This window comes from Otolemur garnettii, unplaced genomic scaffold (assembly GCF_000181295.1).
Source record: "Otolemur garnettii isolate 467f Iridium unplaced genomic scaffold, OtoGar3 scaffold00112, whole genome shotgun sequence".
NCBI lineage: Eukaryota > Metazoa > Chordata > Mammalia > Primates > Galagidae > Otolemur > Otolemur garnettii.
This window is the reverse complement of record NW_003852507.1, coordinates 3,759,887-3,776,201: the sequence shown is the minus strand read 5'-3', so window position 1 is coordinate 3,776,201 and position 16,315 is coordinate 3,759,887. Positions and strand designations below refer to the sequence as shown.

The following is a 16,315-nucleotide window of genomic DNA, read 5'->3' as shown; positions in this document are numbered from 1 at the left end:
AAATATATAGGGTAAATACTTAACCTATTTTTTTTAAACTTAAATTTGTATAAAATATTTATTTGAAGGACTTAATATGTAAAAATAATGATCTTAACTTGCAATACCAGCCTATAGATTGTTTTAATGTGAATTTCTTTCTTTTCTTTCTTTATTGGTAGTAGAAAAAGAAAAGCAAGTGTGATATTTTTGTAAGATAACTTATTTGGGAACTTATGTTCCCTGTTAGACAATCATGACCCTTTCTTCTTGTCTTTGTATATATAAGTAAGTAGGCTTTTACTTGCTTAGTGATTGTTAAGGTTTTCTGGAATGTAGATGCCTTGTCCAGCCAGAATCAAAATAAAAAACTAAAAGTTCAGTGTATGTATTTTCTTCTTCCGTGAGATTTGGCTCTGGGCATTTGAATCACATTACTGTAATGTGGAAGGTTACTCATACTGTCTTACATTCTGTGTGTCTGAAACTAAGCATAGTGCCTAACATATAACATGTGCACAATAAATATTTATTTGATGAATTATTTTCTCCAGAATATCTTCATCTCATTCCTTTCATTCATCAAATATTTGTTGAACATATTTATTCCTTTTTTTGAGAGGGGTGGGGGAGAGATGGGGTCTTGCTCTTGCTCAGGCTGGTCTCAAACTCCTGAGCTCAAGCAACTTGCCTGCCTCACCCTGCCAGAGTGCTAAGATTGTGTTAGCCACTGGATCCAACCATATTTCTTACCCTCTATAGGAAAATAACATCTTAGAATATTCCTTTTCACAGAAATGATGTTAAACTAGCCGGACACGGTGGCTCATGTCTGTAATCCTAATACTTTGGGAGGCCTATGTGGGTGGATCACCTGAGCTCACAGGTTTGGGACCAGTCTGAGCCAGAGGGAGACCTCATCTCTCAAAATAGCTGGGCGTTGTGGCAGGCACCTATAGTCCTAGCTACTTGGGAGGCTGAGGCAAGAGAATCACCCTAAGCCAAAGAGTTTGAGATTGCTATGAGCTATGATGCCACAGCACTCTACCAAGGGTGACAGAGTGAGACTGTCTCCAAAAGAAAAAAAAAAAAAGGAAAAGAAATTATGTAAACCTAGCTTAATTCTAGACAGGAGTGGTTTGTAATATTTTGAACTCTGAAACTAACTTAAATGTTGAATTTTTTTTTTTTCCTTAAACTGTGAACTAAAGTTTGTTTGTTTGTTTGTTTTTTGAGACAGAGTGTCAGCTGTTGCCCTGGGTAGAGTGCCATGCTGTCATAACTCACAACCTCAAACTCTTGGGCTCAAGCAATCTTTCTGCCTCAGTTTTTCTATTTTTAGTAGAGACAGGGTCTTACTTTTGCTCAGACTGGTTTTGAACTCATGAGCTCAAGCAATCCACCCATCTCAGCCTCCCAGAGTGCTAGGATTACAAGTGTGATCCACCTCACTCGGCTGGAACTGAAGATTTTTTTTTTTTTTTTTTGAGATGGAGCTTCAAGCTGTATCCTTGGGTAGAGTGCTGTGGCATCACAGCTCACAACAACCTCCAACTCCTGGGCTCAAGCAAGTCTCCTGCCTCCGCCTCCCAAGTAGCTGGGACCACAGGTACCCACTACAACAATGCCTGGCTATTTTTTTTTTTTTTTGTCGCAGCCATCATTGTTGTTTGGCGCGCCTGGGCTGGATTCAAACCTGCCACCTTAGGTGTATGTGGCTGGAGCCTTAGCCACTTGAGCCACAGGCGCCAAGCCCCTTTCCAAATATTTTAGATTAAATTTTTACATTTAAGAGGTAGAAAAGGCATAGTGAAAAGCCTCCTTCACATTCATCCTTTACTACAAATGTCTTTTAGACATACTCTGCAACCCATTTCTCACAATTTTTTAATAAAGATGGTAGTACACTGAAATTATTCTGTAACTCTTAACTTCTATCTTGGTACTTGTTCCACATCAACATTCACAAAAACCAGGCTGGGTGCTGGCTCGTGCATATAATCCTAGCACTGTGGGAGGCCAAGGCAGGTGAATTGTATCAGCCTCCTGAGAAGTTGGAACTACAGGCACACACCACAACACCTGGCCAATATTCCTCCTGCTTTTGGCCTCTCAATGTGATAGGATTGCAGGAGTAAGCCACTATACCCAGCCAGGACTAATGTTTAAAAAAATTTATTTTGGGCTCTGTACCCATAGCACAGTGGTTACGGCACAAGAAACATACAGCAAGGCTGGTGGGTTCAAACCCAGCCTGGGCCAGCTAAAATAACTATGGCAACTGCAACAAAAAATAGCCGGGTGTTGTGGCAGGCGCCTGTAGTCCCAGCTAGGCTGAGGCAAGAGAATCGCTTAAGCCCAAGAGTTTGAGGTTGCTGTGAGCTAAGAGTGAAACTCTGTCTCCAAAGAAAAAAAAGAAGAAAGAAAATTCAAGATCAGAAATTCAAGTTTTAATGGGAAACCTTCCCATTTACATTGGTAACCGTTTCAACCTGGCCTGGGCTGGGTTCAAACCCGCAAGCCTGTTTATGTGGCCAGCATCCTAACCACTGAACTATGGGCACTGCTCTACCTTTTTTATTTTTAGTAGAGAATGGGTTCTTCCTCTTGCTCAGGCTGGTCTTGAACTCATAAGCTCAAGCAATCCACCCACCTTGTCCTCTCAGAGTGCTAGAATTACAGGCCTGAGCCACCACACGTTATTAATCCATCTCTTCTTTTTCTGATAACTTGTATGTTTGGTCTTCTGAGTCTACAATCATGTTTAGCTTTCTTTTCCTCCCACCCCAAAATTCATCCTTTGCCTTTATTGTTAAGTGTACTCTTGCCATCTCAAACTCTTCATGATAAACTTCTCTATTTTCCATTTACTATGGTCATCAAACTTGTTTTCCATCATTGAACTCTCTTTAATATAAATAGCTATTTTATCACCTATTGCATTACATAACTGTTTTCCACTTAAAAACGCTCTTCTTGGCTTTGTGGAGACAGAGTTCTACCCTGTGCCCTAAGCGGAGTGCATTGGGCTATGGGCATCCTGCTGCCACAGCCTCTGAAGCCGTTGGGATTACTGGTGCTCGCTGCGGTCCCTGGCTGGGTTTTCCCATTTTTTTCATGAGTCGGTGTCTCACTCTTGCTCAAACAAGCCTTGAACTCCTGAGCTCAAGCAATTCTCCCACCTTAGCCTCCCACAGTGCACAGTGCTGGAATTACAGGTATGAGCCGTGCCCAGCCTCTTGGCTTTTTTTTTTTTTGAGACAGTCTCACGTTGTTGCCCCTGGTAGAGGGCTGTGGTGTCACAGCTCACGCAACCTCCAGATCTTGGGCTTAAGCGATTCTCTTGCCTCAGCCTCTCAAGTAGCTGGGACCACAGGTGCTCGCCACAACACCCGCTATTTTTTGGTTGTAGTTGTCATTATTGTTTGGCAGGCCCAGCCTGGATTTGAACCTGCCAACTCTGATGTATATAGCTGGCACCCTAGTTGCTGAGCTGTTGGTGCTAAACCCTCTTGGCTTTTTTTTATACTGCTTAAATCATTTCCACTCCTTTACCTTGCTACATTTTTGAGCAATTACTCTTGGTGCTTCATGAGAAGCAGTGTTCTTATAATTGGGTATTTTATCGTATCCTGTTTCTTCCTATATGCAGCTTCTTCCTCCCTTTTTTTTTTTTTTTAAAGAAATTGAGCTGTATGGTATCTCCAAAATAAATCTCCATGAACTTTTTATTGTCCTTAGCATGGCATGTAAACTCTATGTTCATGTCACCAAGTATCTGAGCACCATTAGGTAGTACAAATGTTAGTGAGACTGACTTAGCAATCTAATAAAAAGCACTTAAAAGAAATGCACATAGGGAGCTTTGGAAGCATACAGGGATACTCAGCTCAAATATACAGCAATGTGGATGGGCAACAAACTATTACTGGAATATAAAGCAAGAATGATGGAATTGCTACCTTTTCTGTCCAGTTTCCTCCAACTCTAGTTAACTTCAAGTACTGAACTATTTTTTTTTTTTTTTGAGACAGAGCCTCCAGCTGTCCCCCTGGGTAGAGTGCTGTAGCATCTCAGCTCACAGCAACCTCCAACTCCTGGCTCAAGCGAGTCTCCTGTCTCAGCCTCCCAAGTAGCTGGGACCACAGGCGCCCACCACAACGCCCGGCTATTTTTTGGTTGCAGCCATTATTGTTGTTTGGCGGCCCGGGCTGAATTCGAACCAGCCACCTTAGGTGTATGTGGCTGGCGCCTTAGCTGCTTGAGCCACAGGCACCAAGCCAAGTACTGAACTCTTAATATAGCATAATGTTATTATGCTTATGCTTATATTATGCTTATGCTTGCTTATGCTTATTATAAAATATATCATTTATCACTGTTGTTTCCTACTCTCCTTTATGAACTTCCCACCCGACAAACGTCCACACCCTATCTCTATGAGCTTTTCAAAAGCCAAGATAAATTCTTTTCCACTGAATAGAAAACAGAAAAGAAAAACATCGACTGTTTGGTAGCTAATATTCACATTAGTCTGAAGTATGATTTTTTTATAATCTTGAATGCTTGTTATGTATTTTTTCAGATTCTTATCTTTTTATATTATACTCATTACTTTGCAACTTACTTTTTGGAGACAGAGTCTCACTATGTCACTGAACCCGCCAGCCTTGGTCGTGTGGTTGGCACCCTACTCACTAAGCTAAGGGCGTTGCCTTTTTTTCTTTTTATATAGAGTCTCACTCTCTTGCCCAGGCTAGAGTGCCATGATAGCAGCCCAGCTCATGGCAACCTGAAATTGCTGAGTTGAAATGATCCTCTGCTTTCAGCCTCCAGAGTAGCTGGGACTACAGGGGCCCACAACACTCAGGTAATTTTCCTTTTTTTTTTTAAAGTAGAGACCGGGTCTTGCTTATGCTCAGGCTGGTCTCCCAACTCCTGAGCTCATGGGATCCTCCTGCCTCAGCCTCCCAGAGTGTTAGGATTACGGGAGTGAACCACCATGTACGAACTGACATTTAAATACAATGACAAACATTATTCGCAATTGATGGAAGCAGGATTTCACATTATTTTTTTCCTAATTTCCTTTTATCTCTGATGCAGCATTTAGCTTGGAGTACTTTTTCCTGGATTCTTACTATGCTAAGCCAAAATTTTAATGGATGCATTTAACACTGCATAATAACAAAAAACAAAACAGAATACAGCTTTTATATTATTGAACTTTATGTACAAAATCATTTGATTTCAAATAAACATTTAATGTAAAAACAAATGTTCTTTTAAACTGAATTTTTTTTACATCTATTGTACCATTCAAATGCTTTATCATCTTACATGATTTCTTCAAAATCTGTTATCAAGGGTACATATAGAAAAGCATTTTTTTTTTTTATAAATAGAAACAAAGGGTTTTTTTCAGCTTTTATTATAAGATGACATAAAAAGTTTACTCAACAGAAGTAATTTCATTACTATTTGGGGGAGGGAATCACCAACTTTTTGTGCAAACAATGCTAGCCTTCTTTTAAGCATTAAGAGCATAACTGCTTAAGAAATGACATAAGCAATAATTCTACACCTACATCTCCCCTAAAATAATCTATTTTTTTTTTTTACATATGTGCACAGCTTTAGCAAATTAAAGCCCGAGAGAAATGTTCGAGATCTACTATCGCAAAAATCAGAGTTTCTCAGAACTCATCATTTGGAGAGCTTACCAATCAAAAAGTCTGTAATGAAAGCTGCAGTTTCCCTCTTTCCTATTTTTTTAAACACAAAAATCAATGACTAAGAACTTAATACTGGATGACAAATCACATCCACACTATTAGTTAAATAGCCTCACAGTTAAACACATCTTAAAGACCAATCAAATCAGTATTTACATTTTATAAATTTCTGAAAACACCATTAGAAAGCTTATATATCCCTTCATTAAACAAAATAGGGAACTGCATCTGATGGTGGTGGAATGAAATTTAAAAATTAAAAATACCTGTATTTACAGCAGCATTGATCCTTTATAAATAAAGAATATGAAAATGCAATATCTTTAAGGATAATAAAAAAATTGAGGTGATGTTACTCAACCACAGTGCTTGGAGCTGGAATAAAACCCTATTGGTGCTTGTTAATGTGCCAGTAGTGAAACCACTTTCTGTTGGAGAAAATCCAACTGCAAATATGTGCATAACACACATATAACACAGGGCAAAACTGCTCAAAGTGATTCAAGTCAGCTTATATGTATTGGATATTCTAATCATGAAATACATTACAAAGATATCCTTGTAAAGAAAAAGAAGGTATAATATTTTCTGGTTCATATTTATAGAACATTTCCCCCCTTGAAAGTGGCATATTATAACCGCAAACTCATTCTTCCCTTGGTTTACAATCCTAATTTAAAGATGTGAACAGTTGATTTCCCATGGATTATCTAATTAAAGAAAAACCAAAAAAAGTTCAAGTTTAAAAAATATATACTGGGTGAGCAATGCACTAAAATTATCCACATGAAAACAAATGGTCAGTAATCTTATAAACCAACATGGCATTTCACTGTCAATAATGTGAAAAATTAACATTTTTTCAAACAGGCATAAGATGAAGAAGTGCTATTTTTAAATTGTAAAATGAATTTATGTCATGTAATGTAATTTTTCATTCCAAATTGATAAATGATTTCAAAAACAAGGATGGAAATTTGATTGCAAGGAGTGATATAACATAATTTCACAAAAATCCTTCAATTTCTAAAAAAGGGAATCCCATTCTAATTTTTCCTCCCCAAGAAAGTTTCTCACAATTACGTTGTAAAAAAAAAAGGTCACAAATGCAAAAAAAATTATAATTTAAATATATGAAATAATTTCTAGATTATCAATTCAATATATTTCATAAGACAATTCTTGAAGTTAAAAATACTTTAAGTATTGCTTTCATGCTCAAACTTAGAGAATGTTTTAATGACATCAATAAAACTGATACATATATTATGCTGCATAACGAAATGAAGTAGAACCCTGGTATAAATATCCTTGTTGAAATCATTTACTTCATCTAACAGTGCCTGTTTGGAAATTATGATTAAAAACAAAAACATAATTCTTCTTAGAGGTTGAATTCCCTAGAATACAATTTCAGTGTCCATAATATGGGGTTAGGTCTTTTCAGAGTTTTTGTTTTTTGCTCTGTTTTGAAACCCCTGAGACACTATCTGTTTCCAAAGCCTTCTCTTTTGAGTTAATTTCACTAAATCCATTAGCTGTCCCATTTTGTTCTTCAATTATTTCTTCATTTGCAGGGGAAGCAGATTCCCCTTTTTCTAATTTTTGCTGCATTTCACGGAGCTTGGTAACAGCTTTATCTATTGACATTATGCTAATGAGATTAAAGTCATGCATGCTGACTAGATGAAGCATGAAGTTTCGACATAAATTCTTCTTTATTATTTTCTGTCCATAATTTTCTACAAACAGCATACAGGCATGATTCATTTGATTGTCAGCAATAAACCTATTTAATAAAAACAAAATATCAATAGTGATACAAAGTATTTTTGTCCAATGAAAGTGATCACCACTATAGAATATTAAGACTACATCCAATCCAGCAAATGATTTAACAAGTAGTAAAACCATAGTGAAACTATGATTCAATGACCCCAATGGGCTCATTAGCATTTTAGAAATGTTTAAAAGATTTACTCTAACCAAAGCTTTCAAAGAGGTACTATTGGAATAGATGTCATTTCTGTTTTACCTAACAAAATTACATACGAGAGCTCTTTTTTTTTTGACGGAGCCTCAAGCTACCCCCCTGGGTAGAATGCCATGGCATCACAGCTCACAGCAACCTCCAACTCCTGAGCTCAAGCGAGTCTCCTGCCTCCGCCTCCCAAGTAGGTGGGACCACAGGCGCCCGCCACAACGCCTGGCCATTTTTTGGTTGCAGCCATCATTGTTCTTTGGCGGGGCCAGGCTGGGGATTCGAACCCACCACCTTAGGTGTATGTGGCTGGTGCCTTAGCCGCTTGAGCCACAGGCGCCAAGCCACAAGAGCCTTAAATGTGTAAAATATTTTCTTTTACCAACACCATTTCCATGAACTCTATAGACATTAATAATTTCCCTTCCTTGATCTTGACACCCTTTCCCATTAAAGAAGCAGTGCTTCTCTATGTATTTAGTTCAAAAATGAAGGTGTAACAAGGGATGATAAATGTGGCTCTATTGAAGGTGAGTGGGGTGTGTATATATATACACACACACACACACAAAATTAAATAAAATTTGAAGAGAACCAAATAGAATTGTTCAGTGACCCACTGAAAGTGAGAGTTGAACATGGAGTCTATAAGGCCTATCTGCAGACTTTAAAATATCAAACAAGTTTACCCAACTACCTGCCACTTTATTATGCCAATACACAATGAACTCTGACAGTTGCTACACTGATTTAGATCAGTGAATTTAAAAAAAACCAAATGAAGTAATCTGACTAAAATTGTATCTTTAAATTGGCTTAACACAAAAGTAAAAACAGATTTTAGCCAACCCTCTACATACATTACTCATAACTGAGTTTTAATGACTAGAACAGTAGCCAAACTTTATCTGTAAAAGGCCAGAGAGTAAACTTTATAGACTTTTCAAGCCATATGTGATCTGTTTTTTTGCCTTTGTATTTGTATTTTAAGGGCAGAACAGAAATAGGCTAGTAGACCATGCACCCAGACTACAACTTATGCACCAATGCTCTTCATTTTTCTCAAGAGTTAAAAAAAGAAAAAAGTGCTCTACCCTTCCATTCATTTCACTTATCTATAAATGAAAAAAATCTTAAAAAGGCTCAGAGCCTGTAGCTCAGCAGCTAGGGCGCCAGACACAAACCACCAGAGCTGGTGGGTTCGAACCCAGCTACAACAACAAAAAGAATAGTCGGGTATTATGGTGAGCATCTGTAGTCCCAACTACAGTCCCGGCTACTTGGGAGGCTGAGGCAAGAGAATTACGTGAACCCATGAGTTTGAGGTTGCTGTGAACTATGATGTCATTAAATGTTTGTGTGGTAGAAGAAAGCCTTAAATGAGGATTTTATAGTAAGGAAGGTAAAAAAGAAAAATACGTGTAATGACATAGGTAAATGGTTGACAGGGGAAAGAGGCAGATCTGTAAGAGAAAACAATGGTTGGGTACGCATGTATACTTTAGCTGCAAAGGAACAAGACCCTACAATATGGTAAACAAAGGAGAAATCTGAAAAGCCACTTTTTTTTTGAGACAGAGTCTTTGTCACCCTTGGTACAGTGCCATGGCATCACAGCTCACAGCAACCTCAAACTCTTGGGCTTAAGAGATTCTCTTGCCTCAGCCTCCCAAGGAGCTGGGACTACAGACTCCTACCACAATGCCTGGCTGTTTTTAGAGATGAGGTATTACTCTGGCTCAGGCTGGTCTCCAACCTGTGAGCTCAAGACAATCCACCAACCTCAGCTTCCCAGAGTAGTAGGATTACAGGCATGAGCCACAGTCGACTGAAAACCACATATTTATTCTGAATAAAACTATGATAATAACTGGCCAGGCAGAGTGGTTCAAGCCTGTTAATCCCAGCACTTTGGGAGACCAAGACAGGAGCCCTGCTTGAGGCCAGAAGTTTGAGACCACCCTGGGTAACACAGAGAGATCTTTTCTCTATAAAAAAATTTTAAAATGTAGCTGGGCATGGTGGCACACTCCTGTAATCCCAACTATTTGAGAGACTGAAGCAGGAGGATCACTTAAGCCCAGGACTTGGAGGCCACAGTGACCTATGACTGCATCACTGCATTTTAGCCTTGGTGACAGAGTAAGACCCTTTCCCCTCGCCCCTCAGTGCTCCCCCTAAATTTATGAAAATAACTGTGATAAGCAATTCTCAGGACACCCAGTCATGTAGCATGTGACATATATTTATATTCTCTGACAATAAAAGGAATGCAAACTGAGTCATTTAAATAAAAGGACCCTGCCTGGGCAATATTAAGACCCAGTCCCTACTAAAAAAAAAAATTTTTAGTAGGGCATGTTTCTCCCAGCGGTGGAAGGCTATGGCAGGGAGAATGCCGTAGCCTGGGAGTTATAGAGTATAGTGGGCTATGACTGTGGCACAGTATTCCAGCCTGGATGACACAATGAGAACCTGTATTTAATTAAGGACATACTAATCTAGTAAGTGTCTAGGTTTTATTCTGTCTGTACATTAAGACACAATATGCAAAAAAGTTAAACTTAGTTCAACTAGTGATAGCATTAAAGATCTTTCATTTAAATACTGAAAGAAAGGAAGAAACCCAAGGTCCCCTAAAAATTTGCTGATAAGAGTTCTGAGCTAGGACTGTCCTTATATATTCTGTCAGCATCACTATTTTTCCTCATGCAATTAAAATACTTTGGACTCGGCTTAGTGCCTGTCGCTCAGTGGTTAGGGCACCAGCCCCATACACTGGGGCTGGCAGGTTCGAAGCTGGCCTGGGGCCTGCTAAAAAATAAACAATGATAACTACAACAAAAAAATAGCCGGGCATTATGGTGGGTGCCTATAGTCCCAGCTACTTGGGAAGCTGAGGCAAAAGAATCACTTAAGTCCATGAGTCTGAGGTTGCTGTGAGCTGTGATGCCACAGCACTCTATGGAGGGTGTCATAATGAGACTCTGTCTCAAAAATATAAAATACTTTCGACTAGAATAAGATTTGAGGCACACATCTAAATTAATCAAATTTTAAGTAAGATTCTAACATAAATTTATAGAACATGAAGCAGAAAAAAAAAATCAATTTACAAATAAATACCCTACCCATGCTTCATGACATGGAGATTCCATAGTTTCATTACTTCCTTCTCTCCTTCATTAACATCAGAAAATTCTTCAATTTGCTAAAAGAAAAAAGGAAAAATACCTATTAAGTGCAGAAAACCTTTGGAAATTTTCAAAAATAGAATGTTTTCGAAAAATACCACAACATATTTATTTATACAGCAAAGTGGGAACATCTCTTAAAATCAACTTCTTAAATAGTAATTTTAAAAGGCAAATACTAAGTTAAGAAATAGTTAACTATAAATATAGAAAAAAATTACACGACACAAATTCACATGAAGCTGTATCTCCTTTACTTGGTATGACACAACTGTGAGAATTATGCATTCTCCGATTCCTTAATTTAGCAAATAGTTCCTTTACGTTGAGTCAAAAGTCTAGTTTGTATTAAACAAGTTTTCAAACAAAATTCATTTAATAAAATTCTAAGATCACTGCCAATAATGAAGGTGATGATAATAATAATTACTGTAATGGTTTTTTCTCTTAGCCATTCAGGATCTTTTTCATCTTCACTATCGACTTCCATTTCTTGTGGACGGAGAGGTAAACAGGTATCACTATGGAAATACAGACGATTGTGGCCACTACTGTATGTTCGTTGCTGTTCTACTTCACCATCTTCTGATTCAAGAAATTCAGACATGCTTGCTTTTGTTCGTTTTGGCCTAATGAAAAGAAATAAATATTGATTTAAAATGGTACAGACATGTATATCATCTAACCTCATGACTATGAATTGAGCTTTGTAATAATGTAAAGTATTACTGTATTACCACTTTATAAAACCACAAAACACCTGTATTTGCAGCAACCCCCCAAAATTATTTCCTTTCTATATAATGTAAAATAAACCTATTATGTATCAATTTATTTCTTTTTATTTATTTTTTTGGAGACAAGAGTCTCACTTCATCACCTTTAGTAGAGTGCTGTCGCATCACAGCTCACAGCAACCTCAAACCCTTGGACTGAAGTGATTCTCTTGCCTCAGACTACAGGTGCCCACCATAACACTGCCTATTTTTTTGAGACAGGGTCTTGCTCTTGCTCAGGCTGGTCTCAAACCCCTGAGCTCAGGCAATCGCTTGCCTCAGCCTCCTAGAGTGCTAAGATTACAAAAGGCCTGAGCCACTGCACCAGGCTATTATGTATCAATTTAAACACCAAAATGTTAAAGATAAACTTAAAAAATAAACATAAATAAAAGGAGAAAAAGAAACAAAATGTTAGTTACGGCACATTCAGATAGGAATATGTATATAAAATTCTACATGTCAAAACTGTGTATTCGAACACATATTCACAAAATTCAGAAAAACCACAACACTGTTTGTGTACACACATACATCTACCCAGGAATTTTGTTTTTTCAGTTTTGCAAAGATAAAAAATTCTCCTTCATAATCTTAATCTCAGTGGTCAAATATATTGCTGTGAACACACCACTATAAATGTAAAGCCTAACGGAAACAGAATCATCCTCAGGTATTACCTAAAAGGATACTACCACATAAAATATAAAATGACGAGAATGGAGTTCTTTATATTTCACACCACCCAGATAAAGTACACCCATAGTTCCCACCAAGATATGCACACAGAAACTTCCATTGGGAGAATTCTTTATTTCTACTAATCACTGCAGGAATAGTGACATTAACAGTTAAAATTCAAAGATAAAGCTTTAAGGAGGAAGTGAGGAAATTCCTACATCAGCTTAAGAGGGTTATAAAGCAATGTAGTACCCCAAAACCTTAACACAAAGAAATAATAAATCCCATCTACCTAGTACCTTTGTCTGGCTCCTCTTCATTCCTCCAATATCAGTGATAAAAGTTAGACAATAAACTATTGCTGTGTGTCCTTTTTACATACCTGCACACAAGAATATGTGTGATAGGTGTTCTCTTTACTGGTCCGTTGCGACTAAAAGCAAATCCAGGTTGGCGATGAATATCCTGAGGATTTCCTGCATAGGAGCCATCATAACACTCATTGATAGAAACATCTATTCTAGCACCTTTTGGATGATACTGTAACAGAAAAGGCAAGGTGTTTATTAGGAAAAGAAAATATTTTGGGGGGAGCAGGGGGACAGAGTCTTACTATGTCTCCCTCGGTAGAGTGCTGTGTGTCACAGCTCACAGCAACCTCAAACTCCTGGGCTTAAGTGATTCTCTTGCCTCAGTCTCCCAAGTAGCTGGGACTACAGGCACCTGCCACAACACTCAGCTGTTTTTTGTTGCAGTTGTCATTGTTTAGCTAGCCCGGGCCATTTTGAACCTGTCAGTCTCAGTCTATGTGACTAGCTGCTGTAACCACTGTGCTATGGGCACTAAGCCAGGAAAAGAAAATATTAATTACCTTACCGTGAATACCTACCCCTCCAATTTACTTAATTAAAAAGAATTTGCTGGTTCACAATATAATGAAAACTAAAACAAGCCAGGCACATCAGCATGATAAACACAGTCAAAAGACCTGAAGTTAATAGGATGTGTTAAAATCCTTACTGTGATGCTTATTAGCTTGGTGACCATACAAATTATTTCTTGCCTGGGCAAGAAGAAAATTACCACTTAATTCAAAGAGCTGGTGTGGGCTCGGCGCCTGTGGCTCAAGCAGCTAAGGCGCCAGCCACATACACCTAGGCGGCGGGTTCGAATCCCCAGCCCGGGCCACCAAACAACGATAGCTGCAACCAAAAAAATGGCCGGGCGTTGTGGCGGGCGCCTGTAGTCCCAGCTACTTGGGAGGCTGAGGCAGGAGACTCACTTGAGCCCAGGAATTGGAGGTTGCTGTGAGCTGTGATGCCATGGCACTCTACCCAGGGGGATAGCTTGAGGCTCTGTCTAAAAAAAAAAAAAAAAAAAAAAGAGCTGGTGTGAGGCTGGTGCAAGGCTCACACCTGTAATCCTAGCACTTGGGAGGCTAAGGCGAGTGGGTTGCCTGAGCTCACAGGTTCAAGACCAGGGCGAGACCTCGTCTCTAAAAATAGCCAGACATTGTGGCAGGTGCCTGTAGTCCTAGCTACCTGGGAGGCTGAGGCAAGAGAATCACTTGAACCCAAGAATTTGAGATTGCTGTGAGCTGTGACGCCACCACAGCACTCTACCAAGGGCAACAAAGTAAAACACAATGCCAATATTATTATTACAAATATATGTACACTAAATCATTTAATGTAATTCATGCATGTATCCACCAAATGCAGAATTTTTTTTTTTTTTTTTTGAGACAGAGTCTCAAGCTGTCACCCTCAGTTCTGGGTGTTGTTATTGTTTTAGCTGGCCCAGGCAGGGTTCAAACCCACCAGCCTCAGTGTATGTGGCCAGTGCCCTACCCACAGAGCTACAGACGCAGCCCAAATGCAAAAATTTTCATATTTTTACATAAAGTACAATTTTTAAAAGTTGCCTTATGCTTAATGTATGTTATTGGTAAGAAAAAATAAAAATTTTTACTCACAACATAATTGAAGATAAATCTGCTATGGCAGAGTTTAAGATGCTTGAGTAAACTATAAAGTTTGCGGCAGTTCAGAGTGCACCAAGGGCAATGCAGGTCATCTCTTGCTTCAGTTTGTTGTCTCGTATTATTGTTATAAAGAAACTTAAAAAACAAAAACACCATCAATCTCCAACAAACATATAAAGGTATTTTATTAATGTACTAATGTCCTCAGCCATTATAAACGTAACCCTAATTATTACATGCTATCACTATGTGGTTTTAAGCACTTTGAAGTCAGAATGTGGTTTTACTGGTCTTTGCTCACTGCTGGTCGTTGAAAACAGAGTTATCCAGCCAAGCGGTGGTTTATCAGAAATAAAGAAAAATGATTACATTAAAATTAGGGCAAATTTGAAAGGTAACTATTGATTCTGATAGATTCTCTTTCAGATTTAAGGGGGAAAAGATACTTATAATCAACAAACATATAAAGGTATTTTATAATTTATCAATATCACTTATAAAGTTAAACTGAAAAATCAAATTAGCAATATTCTTATTTAAATATGCCAAAAATTTCAGATCTAGCAAAAACATGCATTTCATAATTACAGAAAGTGCAGCTATATTTACCTGATAAAATATTCTTAATTTTTGTCTGTTTTCATTTGAAGTATCTTTTTCTTTTCTTGATTGTAGATCTGCAGTCAATGATTCTTTGACAGCTGAAAATACATTAAACACTAAAGGTTTCACAGAATTCTACTTATAGTATTTAACACAATTTCTGTTTTCTCCCTCAACTGTTGATCACAAGAGCCTTAATCCCTTACTCAGCACCCTTCACTAGAGTTTAAGATTTTCATTGGCAGGACCCATTTTCTTTTTTAAAAAACATCCTCCTATGTCCTCAGCCATTATAAACATAACCCTAATTATTATATGCTATCACTATGTGGTTTTAAGCACTTTGAAGTCAGAATGTGGTTTTACTGGTCTTTGCTCACTGCTGGTCGTTGAAAATACAGTCATCCAGCCAAGCGCTAGTTTATCAGAAATAAAGAAAAATGATTACATTAAAATTAGGGCAAATCTGAAAGATAACTATTGATTCTGATAGATTCTCTTTCAGATTTAAGGGGGGAAAGATACTTGTTTTTCCTAACAATCATCCTACATGTACAATGTTCTAGAGAACTTTTCACCTATTACACTAGAGAGTATTTTGAGCAGCAGACTATAATTTACTAGGAAATCTTTCCCATGACACAGGCCACTTCCTCTATCTCTTTAATCTGACCAGTACAGTGACCTACACACAATGAATGTACATTAATGGCCAATGTGAAAGACATCTTAAGCATTCTTTTTTTTTTTAAGACAAGAGTCTCTGTTGACTAGGCTACCACACCATGGCATCATAGCTCATAGCAACCTCAAACTCTTGGGCTTCAGCAATCCTCTTGCCTCAGCCTCCACACCTGTCATGACGCCCAGCTAATTTTTTCTATTTTCAGCAGAGATTGGGTCTTGCTCTTGATTAGGCTGGTCTTGAATTCCTGAACTCAAGAGATCCACCTACGTGGGCCTCCCAGAAGCTAGAATTATAGGTGTGAGCACCCAGACCCTCTGACTTTTTTAAACAGATAAAAACACACGAAGGCGCTAAAGTCAAGGACAGTGCTCCTACTGGGCAGATATAAAATGATGGAACAATGCAAGTAGGGCTGAAATTCACAAGAGCTAACTCCATTTGTAGTATTCTTAAAACTTTTTTTTTTTAATTTTTAGAGAGTGTCTCACTTTGTTACCTGTGATAGAGTGCTGTTGTATCACAGCTCACAGCACCCTCATAGTCTTGGGCTCAAAATATTAAAAAATAATTGATATTCCCAGACAAATCTAGCACAAAGGTTCTTGATAAAGAATTATTGAGGGGTGGTGCCTGTGGCTCAAAGGGGTAGGGCGCCAGCCCCATATGCCAGAGGTGGCAGGTTCAAACCCAGCCC

The 16,315-nt window shown here is 38.3% G+C and overlaps 1 protein-coding gene across 1 annotated transcript in view; it reads right to left on the bottom strand.

Annotated features, from left to right (window-relative positions):
• Positions 1–5,179: 5,179 nt before the first annotated feature.
• Positions 5,180–16,315, bottom strand: part of SUZ12 (SUZ12 polycomb repressive complex 2 subunit) — a 53,985-nt gene continuing 42,849 nt past the window's right edge. Inside the window, exons 11-16 of the mRNA XM_003797175.3 lie at positions 14,940–15,031; positions 14,322–14,465; positions 12,729–12,886; positions 11,320–11,518; positions 10,827–10,906; positions 5,180–7,503 (exon numbers count right to left, since the gene is read on the bottom strand). Of these exons, the coding sequence (XP_003797223.1) occupies positions 7,158–7,503; positions 10,827–10,906; positions 11,320–11,518; positions 12,729–12,886; positions 14,322–14,465; positions 14,940–15,031 (1,019 nt within the window). The 3' untranslated portion in view covers positions 5,180–7,157. The remainder of the gene's footprint in view (positions 7,504–10,826; positions 10,907–11,319; positions 11,519–12,728; positions 12,887–14,321; positions 14,466–14,939; positions 15,032–16,315) is intronic.